We start from the raw sequence: 22,667 nt of genomic DNA, 5'->3' as shown, positions 1-22,667 counted from the left end.
GGTGATTTCTCGCCTTCTGTCTCTCTGTCTCTCTCTCTCTGTCTGTCTGGCGAGCGCATGCACCCTATAGAAAAAACCTCTCCAAAAAAACCCAGAGACGGTCCCAGGTAAACTGGAATGGTTGTTCACCTTAGAGGGCTCCCACAGGGAACACAGGACAGTATTTAGTTCCTCAGCTCACCTCAGCCAGAGCTGCACAACTTCTGTCAGCTTATAGTCAGCATCCTAAGAGAGATAAGTGAAACCGAAGAGTTTTACAGCCAAAAATCATTAGCCACTTGATTTAGTGGTCTTCAAGGTCTCCCCATGCTGCCACATTCCATAATTTTATTCGCATAAGCTGAATTCCAGCCATCTGTCTGAAACTAATAACTGATTGGAGCAAACCTTGTTTAGCTCTCATTTAGATGGTGGCTAAAAGCAAAATAAAGGAAAATGGAGACGTGTCTGCTAAGCCTGGCCTGTTCCGAGGCAGATCTCGGTGCCGTGCTGTTGCAACGACAGATGATACTTACTGAGCTCTCACCGTGCCCACTGGATCCTGTTACCTTCTCTCAATCCTTCTAGCAGCGCTGTGAAGTAGGTAGCATCATGAGCAGCAGGCACTGACCCCATGATGGAGGTGCTAAAACTGAGGCAGAAATGAGTAATTATCTGCTGTGTCAGGGCCGGGCCAGGGTGGTGCAGTTCGGGTTTCCTGACACTGAGCTCAGATGCAGGTGCCCCTGCTGATGGGGAGCAGGGACCTCACTGGTGAGTGTGAGGCTGATGGAATCATATCTTGGAGCTCTCCCTAGCCTGTCTGTCCTTGACCAGCACCCCAGCTTGTCCTGCTTTTGGCTTTTGTAGGAGCCAAGCCTAGAGTAATGTTCCCAGGTGTTGAGAAGTTTGGGGGATTTCATAACAGAGACCACCGAATAGTGTCATGGAAACATTATTATCTTGCCAAATAACTCTTTCAGATCTTCTGATAGAATCAAGGGAAATATTTTTGTGGCGTTTAATTCCCCTTCATCACTGGTGATCTCTTTTTAAGAAAGATAGCCTTAGGCTGGAGCTCTGGGCCAGCAATATCTACCTGGACTTGGATAAATCTCTATTATTCTTAGTGCGATCACCTTTGTGCAGTTAATTTTGATATATGACAAATAATACTGGTTTTGCATTTAGGGTAGTGCCTTTTTTTTTTTTTTTGAGAGAGATTTTTGCTATAGGGCATGTGCGCTCACTGGAGATACAGACATAGAGAGACAGAAAGTGAGAAATTACTCCCTGGAATTACTCCCTGGAGACATGGCCACACTGCAATCCCTTCTCCTCCATTCTCTCAGGATTTTGGGCTTGTATGCACATGTGCCTGGCATGAGTTTAAGCCTCTGGGTCTGGAACGTGAATCACAGTCAACTACAGGGGAGTCCAGTGATTCAACCATTATGCCATCTGCTGGTCCCTAGGTAGTGTCTTTAAAAGGCATTTTCCCCCCCAGTGAAACAGTAAGTAATTTAAAAGCATTTGTTGGGACCAGTAGGTGCTGTGGTGGTTAAGGTGCTAGATTCCCACATGGCCAATCAAGGTTCGTGTCTGGGACCCAGTGGCTTGAAAATCACATCAGATGCTTATGTGTGTGTGCACCCAAAATCCCAAGTAGAAAATAGAGGAAAAGGGATTGTGGCATGACCATCAACCCTGGGGATGATTTCTCACTTTCTCTTTCCAGTGAGGTATGTGCAAATATAGCAACAATTATGAAGCATGTGGTGAGAAAGATCGATATTGTGAAACACTGAATGGGTGGAAAGGCTGCAGTTCCTGAGCATGCTAGAACATGAAAGGCAGGAGTTGTTTGACCAGCCGACCTTTTAGGTCAATGCTCAGCCCAAGGTAGGCTTTTCCTGGACCCTCAAGGTACTGATTGGTTGCAGCCCCTTTGGAGAGTAGTGTATTTTTTGTTTTGTTTTGTTTTTAGAATGGAGAAGATAAGGTAAAAAAGGTAAATTCTTGTAAGCAGTCAAAAGGCTTTGCTTTCGGACCAGCAGTTGGTGTAATGGCTAGGTTGCTGGACTCCCGTGTAGTCGACCACGGTTCAAGTCCTAGACCCAGTGACTTAAACTCACACTGGGTATATGTGCGTGCATGCCCAAGATTCCGAGAGGAGAGTGGAGGAGAAGGAATTGCAGCATGGCTATCCCCCTGGGGGGGTGATTTCTCACTCTCTGTCTCTCTCTGTCTTTCTGGTGAGTGCATATGCCCTATGGCAAAAACGTCTAAAAAAAAATAGGGCTTTGCTTTGGGAGAATGCAATCTAGTTAATAACTAGAATTCAAAGTGCAAATTGAAATGTCTGGCATGAGGCAAATGTGATCACTCTGTGTGGACCCTAAGCCATAACATAGGGGTTGGATGCCATGGCTTGTTATTGGAGGCTGGTGGCCCCCTCCTCTGGGGTTTAGAATCAGACCAGATTTAGGACCCTTCATATAGCCAGCCTGAGAACAACCAAACTTGAAGGGACGTTTTCATGAGGGTTTAGAATCAGACCAGAAATAGGACCCTTCATATAGCCAGCCTAAGAACAACCAAACTTGAAGGGACGTTTTCATGGGAATAAGACTTGAGTGGCTTTGCTTGATAAGCTTTCTGTTGGTACTTAAACTCCACAGAACTGTTTCCTTAAATGGAGTACTGCTAACTAAGGCAAAGCGAGTTTGCAGCTCCTGGCTAAATCTTCAGTGTGATTCCCACAACAGGCTACTGCTGTATGAAAGGGATCTGAGTTTGACCCCTCTTTACAGATCCCAATGTATTGTATTGATTGATGCCCGATTAATGACCCAAATCCTCCTTTTCAGACATCCAGACATTGCAAACAGAAGTTGGGGATTAGTTTCCAGAGGTGACCAGGGAGCCTTGGTCAAGGTTACCGTAACCTGGGGACAGAAGTTTTCGACATGGTTCTTAGCCACTTTCCCAGTAGCAACCACAGGAGCCCCCACTAAGCAGCGGAGAGACAACTGTCCAGTCGTGACCAGAATGTCCTCCTTGGCGCTTTGATTCCCTCCTGCCATGGGTACATAATCTCTGCTTTTAGAACTGTGATGTTTCCTGTTACTCCTCCACTCTATTTTCTGTTACCGTTTCTTGTGGAGGCTTCAAATTCTTTTTTTATTTGCTTAAAATGTAGGAAGAAATGAAAAAGAAAAAGTGACACAAGATTGCTGATTAAGAAACAGAAATGTTTTTATTTCAAAAGCCCACTGCCTCCAGTCCTGTGACCTGCGGCACATAACAAATTCTTCTTCCCACAGGAAACATCTGTATGGATTATTTCACTACAACTCCACAATGCTTGGGCTCGAATCACTTCCGGATCCCATGGACACCTGGGAAATTATAGAGACCATTGGTAAAGGCACGTATGGCAAGGTCTACAAGGTCACTAACAAACAAGACGGGAGCCTGGCTGCAGTGAAGATCCTGGATCCAGTCAGCGTAAGTGGTGGTAGTAAACCATAAGCACAGTCTAGCTTTCAACTTATTTTCCTCATTTTAGAAATAATTGTCATGAAACCAGTCATGAAACCTCAAAATGGCTCGTGATTTGTTAGCTCCTCGAAATTAAAACTTTTCTTGACTTTTTTTCTTGTCCATTTTACTATTGGTTTGATTTTGTCCCTCTGGGCTCTTGAGAAGTTATTGTCCTGGAAAGAGGGATAGGTTTTAATCCCTGGTCTCTCTGTAAGTTACAAAGTGACCCAGACTTGCACTATTCAGTCATCTTAGCCCAACATCTTATTTCAGAGCCCCGAGGCAGCAATGCTGAACATTGTTTTGTACAGTGAGATCGTATGTGCTCTATTCTGTGTCGGGTCCCTCTGAGCTACTTCTCCCTAATTGCTCTGAAAATTCAGACATTTTTCAGTAAAAAATATGTTTATGATAGTATTGTTTAGTAAGTATCATTGAGACACTTTATTGATATAATAATTGGAAGGTTTAAATGAGATCTAAATATCCTTTGTGAGATATTTTGGAGATAATGATGACACTAAAAATACATAGTGTGGGGACCAGCAGATGGCGTAATGGTTATGCTGCCGGACTCCCAGACAGTCGAGCACAGTTCGAGTCCCAGACCCAGTGACTTAAAATTCACACCAGGGGCATGTGCTTGCATGCTCAAAATCCTGAGAGAAGAATAGAGGAGAAGGGATTGTGAGGTGGCCATCCCCCTGCTCCCTGGGAGGTGATTTCTTGATTTTCATCTCTCTGTCTCTCCAGCGAGTGCATGCATCCTATAGTAAAAATTTCTCTTAAAAAAAAAAAACAAAAACATAGTGTGGGAACCAGCAGGTGGCGTGGTGGTTGAGGCGCTGGACTCCCACGTGGCTGATCGTGGTTTGAGTCCCAAACCTGGCAGCTTGCTTTCTCACTTTCTCCCTCACTCTCTGATAACTATAGCAAGTTAAAAGAACAGCAGCAACAATAATAATAAAGAAAAGAAAAGAAAAGAAAAAAACCTTTTAAAAAATACATAGTAAATATGCTTTAGCTGATCAGTGAAGCATAATATCCTTTCTATACTCTTCCTTACACATCAGATGTCATCCAGTAAGCACTTTGTTTTTCAACCCTCTTTAGGATATGGATGAAGAAATTGAGGCAGAATACAATATTTTGCAGTTTCTTCCTAACCATCCCAACGTCGTGAAGTTTTATGGGATGTTTTACAGAGCAGACCACTGTGTGGGAGGACAGCTGTGGCTGGGCCTGGAGGGAAGAGGGTCCTGTTGGGTAACCGCCGATTGAACAGAGTGCCAGGGGCAAGCAGATGCTTTACTGCCTACCTGGTGTTTCAGGTACACAGATACCTTACCAGATGTGGCGTTCTTACAGGTAGGCCATGTGATCAAACTATTCATATTTCTCGGCTTCAGAAGTTTAATAAGTATTTTCTTCAAATATAGAGAAAATATAGGAATGCAACTGGAAAAGGTTATTTTCTTCCCCAACTGGAAACATTTTGTCAAAAACATGTTCTAATTAGTTGTGGCTCAGTTTCAAAAATTGTTAGCCCAAGATTTACTTGACTTGGTAAGTGGATTTGCCCATTCATGTTTATTCAACCTCATCTTAGGCTGGGTTTCCTATGAATTGCCTCTGAGAGTTGTGCATGGAAAGTTTACTGGAGAGTTCTTGCGAGAGATAGACCTGGAGGGAAGCAAGGAAGGCAGGATCAGGCAAAGGAGACATTGACCAGCAATGTGGTGCCACAGAGGCCTCCGCAGAGACTGGGGAAATGGAGAGCTGGGAAGCTTTCTCAGAGTTGTCCTGAATTTATCCTCATATCAGTCAATCCCTGGCTTTGCGCCACTGGGAGGGAATGTGGCCTGGAGGGAGGCAGTTCCCTGTTGTGGAAGGCAACTCCTAGTGTGGGCTACAGCTGGGAGCTGGCAGCAGAGAACAGTCAGTATTCCTAGCAGCATCCTCTCTAATTAGGGATGCTGAAGAGGAGCACCACTGTATCAACTCTAGTCCTGCATTTTTTTTTCTCTTTTGTTAATGGAAAAGAATATGTGCATCTGGGTGCAAAACAGTCAATTCCCAGGGGCCAGCAGGTGGCACGGTGATTAAGGCACTGGACTCCCACATGGCCAACTGCGGTTTGAGTCCTGAACCTAGCGGTTTGCTTTCTCACTTTCCCTCTGTCTCTGTCTCTCTCTGGTAAGCACATGTGCTCTATAGCAAATTAAAATAAATAAGTAAATAAATAAATAAATCTTTAAAAAGAACATTAGAGTCAGTTCCCTACAAATACGTACAATTCCCCACAGGACTGAAATGACAACACATGAAATGATAACACATGAAATTAGTACATTAAGACAAGTCTATTGCCTTATTCTCACTAGGCCCGCCCCTATTCGTTTTGGATTCTGCCTCTCTGAGCCAGCTCAGATCGCCATGCCTGAGGTTTCGGAGGTGATCCAGAACATGTGGACATTTACAGGAGCCTCAGGGAGAAATGTCAAAGGGGAGGCCAGTCCTCATTTTCTTGTCTGGTGTCTCTTGACTGAATCTACAGGCCCTGGGAGGGCCTAAGCGTGGGACCATATATACTGGCTGCCATGGCAACAGTGTGTAAGGAATTCGTTTGCTGTATGCAAATAGGATAATCTGGTTTGAATATTCCTGTCACGTCAGTTGCCTTCCTCAGAATATAAAGATGTAAGGGATTTTAGTTTTCAGAAATCGTCTTGTCCCTGTGGCTGGCTGGTTAAGTCATATGCTGCATTATCTTCTTTTGGGCTTTATTAACTCCTTGTTATCACCCTTACCTCCAAATCTAGACTATTAGGATTTTATTCAGCCAGTGAAGCTCTTTAACAAGCATGCTTTGTTTGAGAATTGTAAAATATTTTTTTCTGGAATCTCTGATTATATTTATCTTCAGTTCTGTAAGATCTTTGAGTTTTAAACCTCATTATAACTTGATTATGGAAGTACAGTAACCAAGAAATCTTAGTTTCTGCTCATTTTTTCCCACTGACTCCACTGGACTCCCACATGGCCAACTGCGGTTTGAGTCCTGAACCTAGCGGTTTGCTTTCTCACTTTCCCTCTGTCTCTGTCTCTCTCTGGTAAGCACATGTGCTCTATAGCAAATTAAAATAAATAAGTAAATAAATAAATAAATCTTTAAAAAGAACATTAGAGTCAGTTCCCTACAAATACGTACAATTCCCCACAGGACTGAAATGACAACACATGAAATGATAACACATGAAATTAGTACATTAAGACAAGTCTATTGCCTTATTCTCACTAGGCCCGCCCCTATTCGTTTTGGATTCTGCCTCTCTGAGCCAGCTCAGATCGCCATGCCTGAGGTTTCGGAGGTGATCCAGAACATGTGGACATTTACAGGAGCCTCAGGGAGAAATGTCAAAGGGGAGGCCAGTCCTCATTTTCTTGTCTGGTGTCTCTTGACTGAATCTACAGGCCCTGGGAGGGCCTAAGCGTGGGACCATATATACTGGCTGCCATGGCAACAGTGTGTAAGGAATTCGTTTGCTGTATGCAAATAGGATAATCTGGTTTGAATATTCCTGTCACGTCAGTTGCCTTCCTCAGAATATAAAGATGTAAGGGATTTTAGTTTTCAGAAATCGTCTTGTCCCTGTGGCTGGCTGGTTAAGTCATATGCTGCATTATCTTCTTTTGGGCTTTATTAACTCCTTGTTATCACCCTTACCTCCAAATCTAGACTATTAGGATTTTATTCAGCCAGTGAAGCTCTTTAACAAGCATGCTTTGTTTGAGAATTGTAAAATATTTTTTTCTGGAATCTCTGATTATATTTATCTTCAGTTCTGTAAGATCTTTGAGTTTTAAACCTCATTATAACTTGATTATGGAAGTACAGTAACCAAGAAATCTTAGTTTCTGCTCATTTTTTCCCACTGACTCAAAAAGTCTCTGTGTTCAGACAGAGAACTGGAACTTCCAGGAAGTTTTGAGGGCCTGAAGAGGGCCTTCCCTCTGAGCATCCAAGTACCTGCAGCTACCTGATGAACGGATACTTTTGCTGGAGAAAAGTAACCCTCAGACATAGCATCTCAGGCATGGCCAGGAAGCCAGGAAGAGCACACATGACCTTGAAAGAGAAGGAGAAGCCCAGAACTATGAGTCTTGTGTAGACACTCTCCTGCCAACTCTCTTGCTTTTTTCAGGGTGATCTCAGACAGATAGATAATGCAGCCACTCTGAGATAGCATACCTTAGCAATAAAATATGCTGACAATTTAGACTTTTGTTTGTTGTTTTGGCCTGTGCCAAAGTTGGTGGTCTGAGATGCTGGGTGTCCTCCATCTTTTTCTGTCCCAGGATCCGCCATCCAAAACAGGTTGCTGGTGGTTAGGTACATCCAGTGCCTCCCATCGTCTTACAAAAACACAGGGGTCCCTGGGATCCTGATATGGGCAGACCACTTGGCTTTCCTTTAGTATAGTCTCGTAGTGTCCAGTTGAGGGGCAGAGACTCACTGGGGGAAGGACATGCTATACTCGTATGATAAGTTACATGGTAGAATTGGAGAGAAAACCATATTTTAGCATTTTTCCCATCATCGTGTGCTGCTGCTCCTTGTGATGTTACCTTTGGGATTCTAGAAAACAGCTGAGAGAGCAGCACCTCCTGACCACGCACGCACCCAGCTGGATGCTGACAACAGTGCACACAGCACTCTAACCATTTTGTTCTTTCTGCAGCTTTTTTTGGAGAGGTTTTTGCTATAGAGCGCGAGCACTTGCCAGAAAGACAGAGAGAGACAGAGAGACAAAAAGCGAGAGATCAGCCCCCAGGGGAATGGCCACACCACAATCCCTTCTCCTCTTGGGATCTTGGGCATGCACGCACACGTACCCGGCATGAGTTTAAGCCACCGGGTCCGGGATTCAAACTGCAGTCCGCTACATGGGAGTTCAGCGACATAGCCATTACACTAACTGCTGGTCCCTTCTGCAGCTTTTTAAAGTGTGCTTTAAAAAGACTTATGCAATAGGGACCAGCAGGTGACGCAATGGTTATGTCATTGGACTCCCGTGTAGTTGACTGTGGTTTGAGTCTTAGACTCAGTGGCTTAAAATTCACGCTGGGAGTATGTGTGTGCGTGCCCAAAATCTCAAGAGGAGAATGGAGGAGAAAGGATTGTGGCGTGGCCATTTTCACCCGGGGGATGATTTCTTGCTTTCTGTTTCTCTGCCTGTCTCTGTCTCTCTGGTGAGTGCATGTGCCCTATAGCAAAAGTCTCTCTTAAAAAAAAAAAAAAAAAAGAGACTTACACAATAAAATTATGATCTGTTTAATATTGTTCTTCTCTTCCTGTATATTGAAATTAAATTTATGTTGCCTTTGCTCTTTACTTGCCAAATATGATGAAAGGACCAGTGAGAAGCTATTCCACAAAGCAATTTTAGAGGATAGAAAAATGATATTAATAGCCCCCTTAAATCACCCCAACTCTGAAAACAAAAGCAAATAAAGATGTCATTTCTGAAATTCATTACTAATCATTAGTAGAAAGCAAACAAAAGTTCTGTCTCATGATAGACAACTATTAGAAAAGATATATTAGAGAAAACACTTATACATAATGTTTTTGGACAATTTATGAATACATTTTATTTTAAGTGAATATTAAATTTTTAAAAGTCTCCAAATCTTGTTATCTCTTACCTACATGAAATATAATACAAAATTAGAACTTTAAGAAAAACACAATATTCAGAAAAAATACCCAATATATGCTAAGACATGAACTACATTAAAATTTTTTTTTCTGTTAGTATAAAGCCTTCAGCAGATAGAAACTATTCATCTGAGCATGAATCAAGTGTTTGATTTAAAAGAAATAATTTAGAGTACTGGTAAATGAGGGTGTAAAGATAAAAAAAACAGAAAACACTTTTTAAACTGGGCAAAAGAGTTAGCTTTTTAAAATCCATTTTATCCCTAAAGATCTAGGTGTAAGTTCAATATCTAATATTTAGAGCCAAAGCAGATTTTTAAAAAGAGAGCTAGAGATACCTCTGTCCAGTTTTGCTTTTACTCAAGGACGTAGGAAGCCTGGCCTAGGGCTGAATATCATGGAAATCTTGTACATCAAACCATTTTCACCCACTGGCATTGTGGTATGAATTAATTTGGTCAGGTTAACAAATCAGAGTCTGAAGACTCCAATGGTAGTTCTGATTGGCCAGAGATGGTTAGAAAGCACTGGCACATTGAACACTGACTTCGTATTTTCTGGCAAGTTCTAGAATGGGAGTCATTGGAATGCTAGGGGCCAGAATGAAGGCAGAATGAACATTGGAAAAGAAGGGAAAACTGAAATGTGGCAGAGTTGCCGTCTCTGTGCATGCGCTGTTATGAATGTGAAAGGAAATGAAAGAGTTGAGAAGCCAAGGAGTGGGAGGGATGCTCACTTACTAAGCACGTGCCCTGGGCAGAGACTAAGACGGGAGGTGGGAGCGTCAGGACCCACCTACCTCTCATGGTGTGAGCGTTTCCCAGCTCTGGCTGGAGCACTCGAGTTTGTAGTGACAGAGTTCTTGTTTATTTCTTTGCAAACCAGAGACTTTATCTGAAACTCAGTAAAATAAACATGATCTGTCCCAACACAGGAGGGCCAACGTGGACTTATTGAGAGGGGAGAGGTGGACAGTGTCCAACATCATGCTCCCTAAGAATCTTCTAGAGTGATTCTGACTATCCTTGATTTTTGCTTTATGCTCTGTAGAGACTAATACCTTTAGAAGGTAAAGTCTACTGAAAAAAAAGGGGGGGCACTGAAAAGAAATTCCTCTTCATTCTGCAATCTGACTAGGTCAGATCAACCTGCTGGTACAGGATCTGCTTGAAAGTTGGAGCCTAGGCTAAAATGAAGGTCTGGTGATTGCGCTGCATAGGCCATTCTTCAACAACGTGGAGGAAAGTTAATGGTTTATTGAGCAGGGAACATTTTATTGCTCAAAATTATGACCATCTTAGCAAATGTACATACTGTGATTGAATCAATATTCCATGATGTTTCGGAAAATAGATGTGAAATGTAAATGATTTTTCTATTTTTCTTGGTTTGGAGCAATATGCTCATTAAATTCTAGATGCATCCAACTGCTATATTCCCTGAATGCTGAGGGCGTAGGGAGGAACGGCAGAATGGAGACACACCTCTGTATTTGATTCTGATGGGTGGCAGAGTGGGTGGGAATAGTGGGCTGGTGTGCCAACCTTCTAGGCTAGGGCAGGAGGCTTGATTGCCTTCTTAGAACTCTTAAGTGGATTATTTGATGCATTTAAATGTAATTCGTTGTCATGCTTATAAAATGTTCAGCTCATTTCAATGAACGTTTACTCTGGTCACACAATTGTCAGTGTGTTCCTGCTTGCTTTTTTTTAATATCCAAATGCCCAAAGTCTTTTTTCTATAACCCACAGGCTGTCCTTTTAAACCTTGCTGGTGGGCTTATCAACTTCACAGGACAGCTTCCTTGAAAGGTGCCTGAACAGTTTAATTATGTGTTTCTGTGACTTCTGAGAAGTCAGAAAGCTCTTAAACTCTGACATTTAGTGAACAAAAGGCACTGGCTGAGTAAGGTCCCTTTGTTGTTTTTAAATCCATGGCTGAGTTTTGATCCTGCCGACAAATAACTGCTCTTAATCCCTCATAGGCTCTGGAGTTATGGAGAAAGTTTGTATGCTGGATACCTATAAAAAATATTGCTGGGACCAGCAGTTAGTGTAATGGCTATGTCGCTGGTCTCCCACGTAGCCGACTGCGGTTCGCGTCCCAGACCTGGTGGCTTAAAACACGCCGGGCGCGTGTGCATGCATGCCCAAGATCCCGAGAGGAGAATGGAGGAGAAGGGATTGCGACTTGGCCATCCCCCCTGGGAGGCGATTTCTCGCTTTTTGTCTGTCTCTCTCTGGCTGGCTGGCGAACGCACGCACCCTATAGCAAAAAAAACTCTCCAAAAAAAAAAAATATTGCTGAAGAGGCCCATGTTACAAAAGTGGCAACCCTTAAAGTAGGGCAACAGGGAGACTAAAACAAGGATTCAGGGGAAAATTCCAGGGTTGCATTAGTGTGACTCATCACCCAGCATTTAATATAAGTTTTCTCTTGGTAGAATCTGAATAGCATACTTGCAGTTCAAGAACGCGTGCCTCCCGTAGTGCGCCAGGCTGGGGAGTGGTCCTGAGGAAGGTGCTTCATGCCCTGCAGTGCTGTTATTGCTTTAGCTTTGGAGACAATGAACTTTATTGATCTTTCCCTTGTTCTCACAATATCCCTAGACTCTGTCACTTCTTCCCCTTCCACATCCAATTGATCAGAAATTCCTGTCGGTTTTATCTCAAAATTCCCCAAATCTATCTCCTCCTCTTCATCCTCATTACTCTGTCTCTCTATTTTTAAAAAAATGTTGCCAGAGGCACATGTGCTTACCAGAGAGAGACAGAAAGACAAAGCGAGAAGGAGAGGGACAAAGCACCCTCATGGAGAATGGTCATGCCATAATACCTTTGTCTCCATTCTCCATCCTGTTGGGATCTTGGGCTTGCCTAAGTAGCACGTTTCTCAAGCTGCTGGGTCTGAGACTCAAACCGTGAGGCTGGCCATGTGGGATCTGGATGCCTTAACCACCAGGCTATGGGGCTGGCTCTTTCCTTGTGACTCTTGATCTTTGGACCTTGCCTCCCTAGATTGCTTCCACATCTGCTAATGGATGCCCTGGTTCCTAGTGCTATCTTCTTTTGTCCATCTTCCAATCTGTTGCCCATGTCACAATGGAGAATAATAAAGCCTACACTCCTTAGGAGGGTACACCTGTCATTCTGTCTCCTGCTTTCCTTCCCCATCTCCCTGTCCTAGGGTTCTGGAACCCTTTGCCTCAACAGTAGCAGAGTATTTGAAATTTGTGTGCACATACACACTCAGTTTTTGGAATTCATGTGCGCACATACAGTATTTAGAATTTATGTGCACACATACAGTATTTAGAATTCATGTGCACACACACACTCAGTATTTGGAGTCATGTTTCTGCAATGCATACACACCTCATACTTTTCATTCTTTTATGCTCCCTATCTTTGTACTCAGTGTCCCTATGTTCATTTTTCTAGGATGCTCAAGTGTCAGTTCCAATGTTTAGACCCCATTTTCACAGTCTAGTTCCAAACTAAGTCATCTAAGTAGTCAATTTTTCAGGGCCTCTTCTTTCCATGTTCCTTTTCCTTCTCCCCTGGTGGCATCTGGATTGGGGTATAAGCAAATGTTTAAAGTCATGGCAGTGAGGTCAGGGGTGATGACCATCAAGTCCTCATGACGATAAAATGATACCTTCTGTTTTTGGTATCTCTGGTGTCTCTAATCACTGTTACTCCTTCCTATCAAGAGGCCCTCACTCTCTTTATCCTTCTTATTTAAACTCTAACCTCATCCTTATTCCTAAATGGGGATAAAGAAAGCTCTGTGTCTCTCACAAGTTTTAAGCAGGCCATACATATGGAACTGTTACTGTAATCTCAGGCATGATCTGCTTGTCATGTCATCTTGCCTTTTGTTTGACATGGACATACATCCCTTGTTGTCATGAGGGCTCCTCTTAGATTCCCAGTTGGAAAAGATTGGCAATTTTAATTATCCTTGAAATTGAAAAATCATCAAAAATTGAAATATCAATTGTTATTGTCTCCTTACACAGAGGGATGCTTCCTTCCCTGAGGAAGAACCTTCACTCTATAATTGTTTCCCCTCGGTATCTCCAAGCTTTATGCCCCTAGCCCGAGAAGGTATCCTGTTTTTCTTGTGGGATGAAAACTTCCCTTATTTCAAGCCTTGAGTTCTTCCCTGGTTATCAGTGGATTCTGTGGTCGATTTTTAAGTTTTATTCCTTGATACATACAATCTAATTAGGGAAGGCCTGGAATATTATTTTATGTTGTGACAGCCTAGTTTTTAAAAGACTGCTCTATGAGTCATGGCACTGAAAATACACTCACTACTCAGGAAACTATCAGATTGAACACTGAATGTCATTTGTCCTTTCAGGGTCATGTAAAACATAGTTAGAATCAAAAGAAGACATTGTGCTGGCACTCAACCCTAAGGCTGTCTGAATTGCAAGTTAAACCTGAAATTGACAGAAGATATCAAGGTCACTTAGTATAGTCCTAACTTCCATAGTCTTCAATGCAGTCACAGCTTTTTGGGTCCCTTCTAAATCATTCCAGAGAGAGAGTTATCTTACACTAGTTTTAAAGATTGCTTAATTCTTTATTAGATTTTTAGTCACGTACTGTTGCTTATGAGCAGTTTAAATGATGAAAACATTGGCAGAGTCAGTTCCAGGTTATCTTGATGTGTAAGGTATCTGCTAAGTTATGGCAGGGAATGATACACATATCAAATAAATAGGTCTGCCCTCCTTTATTAGAATGTTGCAGATGTTTGTAATTAGAGTAGATTAGATCTACATGTATTATTATCTTGATAAAGAGTTGTCCTTCTTTAGGAAAGCTGTTAGTCTGCTCCCTTAGGTTTTCTTCCTTAAGAAGAGCTGATCAACTCAAGCAGCCACAACCAAGGGGACTACTCACTGTTCACTAATTCATTCTTCTTTTTCTTTAAAGAATTATTTTATTTATCATTATTATTTCTTAAATTTTGCAACAGAGCACGTGTGCTCATGAGAGAGCGAGCGAGAAAGAGAAAATGAGAAAGTAAGCCACCAGGTCCAAGACTCAAACTACAGTTGGCCATGTGGGAGTCCAGTTCCTTAATCACCATGCCACCTGCTGGTCCAACTAATTCTTTTTTTTTTTTTTTTTTTAACCAAATTGCAGACAAAGCTCCAGGGGGAAACAAACCTCTTTATAGAGGTTTTTACCATTATAAGGTTAGGATGGCTCTTAGAATCTGATGAAAGCTATGATTTTTCTTCCCCCCAAAATGTGAGATGAGTATACAAATTCTGCCTTAAAGTTTGGGGTATTTACATGTTCTGCTTAAAACAGTTAAGAGGCCTTGATATGAGATGGCTCTGGGTCCAGCTGCAGTGGTGCCTGCTGTTCAGATGCTATGCTTCACAGGATGGGACCACATGGGAGGCCCAGGTTTGATTCCTGATCCAACCTAAAGTCTGAGTGTGGTGAAATGGCCTGTAATTTCAGCAGTTTAAGAATACTGAGGCAGGAGGACGGCAACTAGCAAAACCTTGTCTTAAAAAAAAAAAAAAAATTAAGACTTATAGCAAATCCAAACCTGTACTTTGACTTCTACAGTTAGTAAGAATTATCCTTGAAAACCCTTGCTGAGAAAAAATAGTAAACTTGTTTTATGTACAAACATCTGTTATGTGTAATATATAACAAAGAGCAAATACACAAAACATAATCCTAGTGTTTTTAATTACAGGAAAAAGAGAAGCGTAAAAGTTGCTGAAAGTCTAAAGTTGAATATGAGAAGGTTAAATGCACGCTCCCTGCATAAACTTTCCATGCAATGGCAACTCTAGAGTCACTGGGTGGGCTTCTGACACCTACAGTGCCAGCACTGGGGCTAGATGTTTGAAATCATTGAAATTTATTTGCTTTCAGGTATTGAAGACATCTGTTAGCTCTATCCTTGAATGGCCTTTAGGGAATGTCCCATTAGAAAATTAGGAAATGGTTACAACTACCTTTGACCAGAACCCTCTGTTACTGGCAAAAAAATAAAAAGCCCACATTATGTTTCAGGCTGAGCCCACAGATGGGCCAATAAGATCACAATGGCAAGTACTGTAATCAAAGTGGCCACGACCATTCTTGTGACCCTGTCCCTCTACCCTTTCCATATAAAGACATAACATCTTCTTGCAGGGTGGGCTGAAGTGTCTCTTTTGACCCTGACAGCTGCTGGCCTGAATAAAATCTGTGTGAGACTGTCACTTCCTGAGTTCTTTATTGACCCTAACATCATCCATCTTGCCACTTCTGGTGGTTATCTTCAAAATAAACATTTGAAAAAAACAGACAATATTCACATAAAGTAAAAAAAAACATCCATTTAAGTCACCCTAATTACTTATATGCTTTTTCTTTAGAATTTTTTGAATTCTAAATAATAACTCATGCTTTTTTTTTTTTTTTTTCTTGAGGGTGTATGCTCTGGTCAGAGAGACAGAGGTGAGAAGTCACCTCCCCCACCCCAGGAGCAATGGTCACACTGCAATCCTTTCTCCTCTATTCTCCTCTCAGGACCGTGGGCATGCAAGCACACATGCCTGATGTGATTTTGAAGCTGCCCGGTCCGGGACTCAAGCTGCAGTTGACTACATGGGAGTCCAGTGATGTAACCATTACGCCATCTGCTGGTTCTAATAATTAGTGCTTTTATATTTTGCTTGGTGATTTAAAAAGTCAACTTTTTGAGTGCATACTTTCACTTATAAATCACTACCTAGAGTAAAGAATACACATACACAAAGAACTAGATTTGACTGGACAATGGAGATATGAAGTCTAATTATTCTATGGTGAAATTTTGTGATTTGCAAATTGACTTTACTACATTGAATCAGTAACTAGTGGGGTTTTCTTAATTTGTTTTTCTTTTCTTCCTCTCTGTCTGGCACCTCCTCTTGCAGCTGTGTAACGGGGGCTCTGTCACTGAGCTTGTCAAAGGTCTACTCAGGTGCGGCCAGCGGTTGGATGAAGCAATGATCTCATACATCTTGTATGGGGCCCTCTTGGTAAGAATATCCATTAAGCTGGGGATGATAGCAGGGGGGCAGTTTTTCTGTTACTTGGGTCCCCATTGCATAATAACATGGTGAAACTGCTGCATGATATTCAAGGATTATTAACAGCAAGAAGATGTAGCCAAATGTGGACTTTGATTGGTTAGACTTTTGAATAGTAGGGTAATCGCTTTAAAACAAGCATGAAAATGTCCCCTTTCTCTTTTCTGTTCGATGGTGCTGGGACGCCTTGCAGGGGCTTCAGCATTTGCACAACAACCGAATCATCCACCGTGATGTGAAGGGGAATAACATTCTCCTGACAACAGAAGGAGGAGTTAAGCTCGTTGACTTTGGTAATGACTGCTTGTCATTTGTTTTCTTGATGTGTGTAGTTTAGCCAAAGGGGACAATTTATTGCAGTCTCAGAAGACTGGGGCTCTCTGCTACATTACAGGCTGAAGGACTTTTCCAGTCAATGCAGGCTGGAGAGTGGGGGGTTTACCAGATGGATCACCCTAGGAGATGCTGTTTTTTAATCTATTTTGAGCTTTAGAAGCAATTTTATTAAAGATAGAAAATAAAAAGTGTTTCAAAAGAAGAATTTGACAGAAAAACTATAGTTTTCTGGTAAGACTTTCACATCTCAGGGCAATTGTCTATAATTTACATTTTGTCATTTCTTCTTTTGCATATGAAAAGAAGAAGCAGTTTGGTTGTTCAAATTACTTTCTCTAGCCTTAGGCATATTTATTCCCAGGGAGCAGAAGGTAAAATAGTCCTCTGGGCCTGGGAGCTAACATCCCTTTAAATTGTGATTATTGCTGCTACACGTGAGGTTGGTTGAACTGGTAACATTAACAGGAAATGAAAGAGTGAGAGGAAACACAGTGCTATGTAACCTAAGGCCATAGAACTATTAAGTTCTCCCACAGCACTCCTATGTTGGTATTCACAAATCAACAAACCACTGGATTTTACTTTTTAGGTTTGTTGAATGGTTTAATGTTCTAAACGAGTTCAGTTTCAGGGTCATTGGTCCAAAAACCAGAAAACATTTTAGAGAAACTCATTTTAAAATATTACCAATGTCATAGTAAAAAACAAGATGGATGATTTTGAATAACCATTGATTTTTAGTAAGAAATAATTTGATTTAAAAATGTATCACTGAAATATTTGCTCAGAAAAATTACTTAAAAAGAAACGAAGTTGATTCAAAGTGCATTAATATAGAAGACTTAATGTTGAGCAAAGTGAGCCAGACTTTGAAAGATATACACACTGTATATTCCCACTCAGTGTGTGCCCAATGTCTGCATTCTATGGCAGAAATAGAAAGATCTGAAAATATGATAGTAGACAGGTAGGCGTAGATACCAGAGACTGTAAGGGAGGGAAGTGGAATGCAGAGACGGGGTGGTAGAAGGTGGGTGTGAGGTGCAAAGGGAAGAAATAGTTAACAGAAAAAAAATGTAAAGTTCTCTGTTTAAAAAATAGGGACTTTATGTAAAATGTGAAATTAATCTGGAAATAGTTGTGAAATAATTATGTTAAGGAGATAGTATAAAAATAGTAAAAATATAGAAAAAAAGGCAATGTATTTCACAGAAAAAAATAAGTGAAGTTACTTTAGGTGTATTGGTCTATTTACTAAAGAGCACACAAAGAAAAACAGCAGAAGGGGTTCAGTTTTATGATTCTCTCTTCACATAAGACATGATGTAACTCTAATAATATATTGTGTGTATAACACTAGACATATTTTCCAACTGATCCTGGGAACAATAAATATGTCATGAGAGAAATAACCTAGAGAGATGAGGATGAGGGGTTAATACTGACTCATCTACTCACCAGCTTTCCGAATTGGTATGTGGGTAAATGTTCCTAGTGTTTTCCAGAAGATTCCCGAACTTCAAATTGTTACAAAAAAAAAAAAACAAAAACCAAAAAAACAAAACCTAGAAAATAAATAGTTTTAGTTGTTTTTATCAAAATTGTAATGGAGGACTTGGGAAAAGTGGGAAATTATCCATGGCCTAAAGAGTTCAGAGAGCCCTTTTTGCTGTCTAATAAAGAGTGCAAGCAGTTAACACAATCACCACCCATCTAAAACAACCCATGGATTCTTGGCAAATCCACACCTGATGTTGTCAAAGGCATGTCTGTTGCTAATGAATAAACAGTATCAGATGTCCAAGTTCTCATCTTCAGCAGCACTCTTGTCATTCACCTAAGGATTTTATTAGACTTTGATTTGGCTTAAAAGAATATATTACATTTGTGAAGTGCTTTGCAATTTATCCGTAATTTTCAACTTGGTTCTCTTATTTGACCTTAAGAAGAACTGTTTATTAGACATAAGGCTATCATTATCCTCAGTTTGAAAATGAGAAAACTGGGGCCTAGCAGATGATGTAATGGTTACATTACTGGACTCCCACATGGCCGACCACAGTTTAAGTCCCAGGCCCGGAGGTTTGAAACGCATGCTGGGAATATGTGTGTTCACACCCAAAATCCCGAGAGGAGAATGGAGGAGAAAGGATTGTGATGTGGCCATCCCCCTTGGGGAGTGATTTCTCACTTTCTGTCTCTTTGTCTCTCTCTGTCTCTCCTGCAAACACATGTGCCCTATTGCAAAAATCTATTAAAAAAAAAAAAGAATGAACAAAAGAAAATGAGAAAACTAAGCTCAAAGGTGAGATGATCACAAGATTATTAAAAGTATAATTGGGATGAAAAACAGGTCTTCTAACTCCTAATCCATTGTATCTTTACTTCCACGTTATTATTTAATGTGAATTATTATTTAATATTATTTAAAAAGAGAGTTGGTTAAAGGGCATTTGAATTATGTAAAAATTTAGGTCCTCAGCATTCAGTCCTAGATTATAATATTATTAGTAAATTCTTTTTCCCAATTTGACACACTGCTTTCTTGCAAGTTTTCCAGGCTTTTAGGCAAGATGAGGCACTGGGATCATTTTACCTCTACACTGATATTCTTTATAGATAATACATGCCAATCTTCCTCCATCAATTGAAACATCTTATTAAGAAAAAGAGCATCTGAAATAATTTGGAAATATAATAGGAAGATACTTTGGGTTGATCCTAGCTGTTGATATTTTTCTTTGGATTCTAAATTTGCAATGACTTAGACAGTAATGTTTATTAAAGAAAAAAATATTCTGATGATTTAGATAGACAGTTAAACACTCCAGCTCAGGGGTTAGCAAACTAGTTTGTGGGCCAAATATGAATCACCTCCTATTTTTGTAAGGCCGATGAGCTAGGATGGTTTTTACATTTTTAAATGATTGGGGGAAAAAACCCAAAACAATATTTTATGACAAGTGAAAAATATTTAAAATTCAAATTTTAGCATCCATAAATAAAGTTTTATTGGGATGAACCTGTAAAATTTTTCTTTTTTCTTTGAAATGAGTCTGTCCCGCTTGACTTTATCCAATGAAGTCACACTTACTTGTGTGTTTTCTATAGCTGCTTTTGCACTGTGACAGCAGAGTTGAATAGCTGTGACAGAGACCATGTGACCCGTGAAGCCTAAAATCTTTACTCTATGGCCCTTTGTGGAAAAGGTTTGTCAAGCCCTTCTCTAGTGTCATCCTCTGCTCCTTGCTCAATTCTGATACCCTTTTCTTCTAGGTGTGTCGGCTCAACTCACCAGTACACGCCTACGGAGAAACACGTCAGTTGGCACCCCCTTCTGGATGGCCCCTGAGGTCAGTAGGGAACATCTCGTTTTTTGCACTCGTGGAGTGCCTTGGTACTATGTGCTTCCTTTTCTTCAATGCCAGAAGGTGTGTGCACATGCATAAGAAAGAGAGAGCGAGCAAGAAAGAGAGAAAGTACTCCCAGTGTGGCCTGGTCGTGCCGTGGCCCCTTTTCCTCCAAGTCTCCCTCCCGTTGAGTATGTAGGCACTCGCCTGCATATACTGTACCTCCTTTTTATAGGTATGTCATGTGTTCTCCAAATTTGGGGGGCAGAAGAAAATTCTTTATCCTCATTGAAGTGTTCTAGTTTGGTGAGTGATAACGATAAAATGCAGAATGAAGTCACAGCTGGCCCATAGGGTACATTCATGCAATTAGAAAAAGGTGCCTCCTCCAGATGATGCAGCCCCTTCCAAGGGTCATGACTTGGCAAGTTCATCCAGCCTTTGTATAAATTAGAAAAATTCACCTTCTCTGACATAGCTTCAGTGACACATGGCTTGGGGAAGAGCCAGATTTAAGCTGTAGCTGGCCTACGGAAGTATCTGTGATGGCCCTGGTTAGTTTTGTTGTTTGTTTGTTTGCATTTTGTTACCAGGAACGTAGCAATGTCCCTTGTATACTTTATTGGCTCTTTGTAGTAGGACGTGGGATTTGATCCTAATTTGGTTCTGGCATTATCACAGAACTCTCTGGGAAGTAACACATGTAGAACTTTAGGGAACCGTTCAGCTAGATAAAGTATGCCCTGAAGCTTGTGCAGTTTCACTTGTCAGGTCAGTATTTAATTCCACAGTTACCCTGGCCTTTGCCTGAGAGCAGCTCTCTGGGGTTAAACAAGTTCTTTTAATATAGGACCTAGGGACTCACCTCCTTAAATGTCTATCTCCAGTCTGTCCCTGTGGCAGGCCTTCCTCTGTGTAACTGTCGAGACTATCAGTCTCTTGACACAGTAATCAGTTCACATCATTCTCTGCTCAAATTTTTTCAATGCCTCCCCCTTGTGAATTCCCCCTCTCTTTCATACTTAAGTAATGGACAGACCCATTTTAAAAAGAAAAATTCTACAGATTCTAGTGTGTCCTTAAATCTTAAATATAAAATATAGTCTAACTGAGATCACTCAGCTCATATTCAGGGTGATAGAGCATGGAAGACAGGTTCCTGTTCCAATCCATAGCAAACTGATATTGTTAGAATCACAAAATATAATGAAGAGAAGCCAGTCTATAGCTTTGTACATTTATTATTGGGTGTTTGTGAATTTCCAAGTGCAGCTGGGTTGGGTAGAATATGTAAAGTGTTTCTATAGGAAGTAGTTTAGTGGTCTATGGTGGGCTTCTATTGTCCAGACTGCCTGGAACTGGTGTCCTTCTCAGCAGGGAAAAGTCAGTGCCCCATCCTGCTTGCCACAGTGCATCAGTTGAGGATTAGGCACTTAATGATGTGGAGGCCCTGATAGCACCTTTCAGGAGCGAGTATCTGATTCTTCGTGCAAGATCCTCTTGGGCTATGTACTTGTGTCTAGTATGCTCCGGGACTCAGGCTGCAATTCTGTGTACTCAGGCCTGCACCATCCTCATGCTTTGTTTACTAAGTGGTGAACTCCTTTTCCCAAGAAAGCCATTTTGCTCCGTGATCCTCCATAGAAATGTCCACAGGACCGGCCTTCCATTTGTCAGTTTCATTCAACAAACATTTATACTTTGCATTTTGAGCAATGTTTTGGATCATGAGCAGTCCTTGAAAGTATAATCAGTAATGGTTCAAATTAACGTTGTCTTCACATGATAGCCTGCCCAGTACATTGATTTTAATATGCTTTTGCTTCTGGTTGTGGAATAAGTAGTATTTAGATTAAATATGACAGCAATGTGTTCAGTACCAATGCCAGTAGAATAAAACCATTGCAGATGACCTGTGTTTTTGTTTTTAAAATGCAACCGAAAGATTCTTGATCCTATTTTATTTTTGAGAAATTGAACCAAATTATTCTTTTCCCATTTTTATTTCCATTTTTATTTCACAAGCTTGAGTAGCCATAATATTTAATTCAAATAAACTATACTGCAAGCTAGGCAGCTAATGAAATGTGACCGTACCACAATCAAATGTTGATGAGCAGTCAAGACGCACAGTTCACTGGGGCAGCTCGAAGCCGCAGCATGAATTGACTATCGTATCATCAACACCTTCCACTCATTTCCTCTTATTGCCTCATTTGGATACTACTACAGTTGAAAAATACTGGTACATTGGTATCAATTCAGCAGTGTAGGAGGAGAAAAATTCTGTGGGGTGCCCTTAGTGTGGTCCTTCGAAACAATATTACTGAGGAAGTAAATTGCCTGACAAAGTAAAATGATTAATCTAATCAAGCTCAGTACAGCATTTTATAAACTTCTATAAATATGTCAGTAGCATACTATGACTACAGGTAAGATTATCTACAGAGGGAAAGAAAAAAGTTCAACATGAAAAGTATATATTTAACAGACTGCCATAAGCAAAATAATTTAAACAATAAGAATTTAAGTTTCTCATATAATAAGAATAAAGATATGCAGGCTCAGAGTTTGTTGATTTAGCACTTCATTAAAGTCATCAAAAACCCAGATTCTTTTTTTTTTTTTTTTT

General features: G+C 40.9%; 1 protein-coding gene and 1 long non-coding RNA gene across 2 annotated transcripts in view; one reads left to right on the top strand and one right to left on the bottom strand.

Annotated features, from left to right (window-relative positions):
• Positions 1 to 3,219: 3,219 nt before the first annotated feature.
• MYO3B (myosin IIIB) overlaps positions 3,220 to 22,667 on the top strand; it is a gene marked incomplete at its 5' end in the record, with an annotated part of 536,872 nt that continues 517,424 nt past the window's right edge. Inside the window, 5 exons of the mRNA XM_006141497.1 lie at positions 3,220 to 3,489; positions 4,639 to 4,765; positions 16,186 to 16,298; positions 16,543 to 16,642; positions 19,962 to 20,038. Coding sequence (XP_006141559.1) covers positions 3,220 to 3,489; positions 4,639 to 4,765; positions 16,186 to 16,298; positions 16,543 to 16,642; positions 19,962 to 20,038 — 687 coding nt within the window. The remainder of the gene's footprint in view (positions 3,490 to 4,638; positions 4,766 to 16,185; positions 16,299 to 16,542; positions 16,643 to 19,961; positions 20,039 to 22,667) is intronic.
• Positions 22,322 to 22,667, bottom strand: part of LOC106736141 (uncharacterized) — a 16,776-nt gene continuing 16,430 nt past the window's right edge. The window contains exon 3 of the long non-coding RNA XR_001371241.1: positions 22,322 to 22,378. This is a non-coding gene — a long non-coding RNA (uncharacterized LOC106736141). The remainder of the gene's footprint in view (positions 22,379 to 22,667) is intronic.

The sequence above is a fragment of the Tupaia chinensis genome, unplaced genomic scaffold (genome assembly GCF_000334495.1).
Source record: "Tupaia chinensis unplaced genomic scaffold, TupChi_1.0 Scaffold000056_1, whole genome shotgun sequence".
Taxonomy (NCBI): Eukaryota; Metazoa; Chordata; class Mammalia; order Scandentia; family Tupaiidae; genus Tupaia; species Tupaia belangeri.
This window is presented reverse-complemented; position numbering and strand designations above follow the sequence as displayed.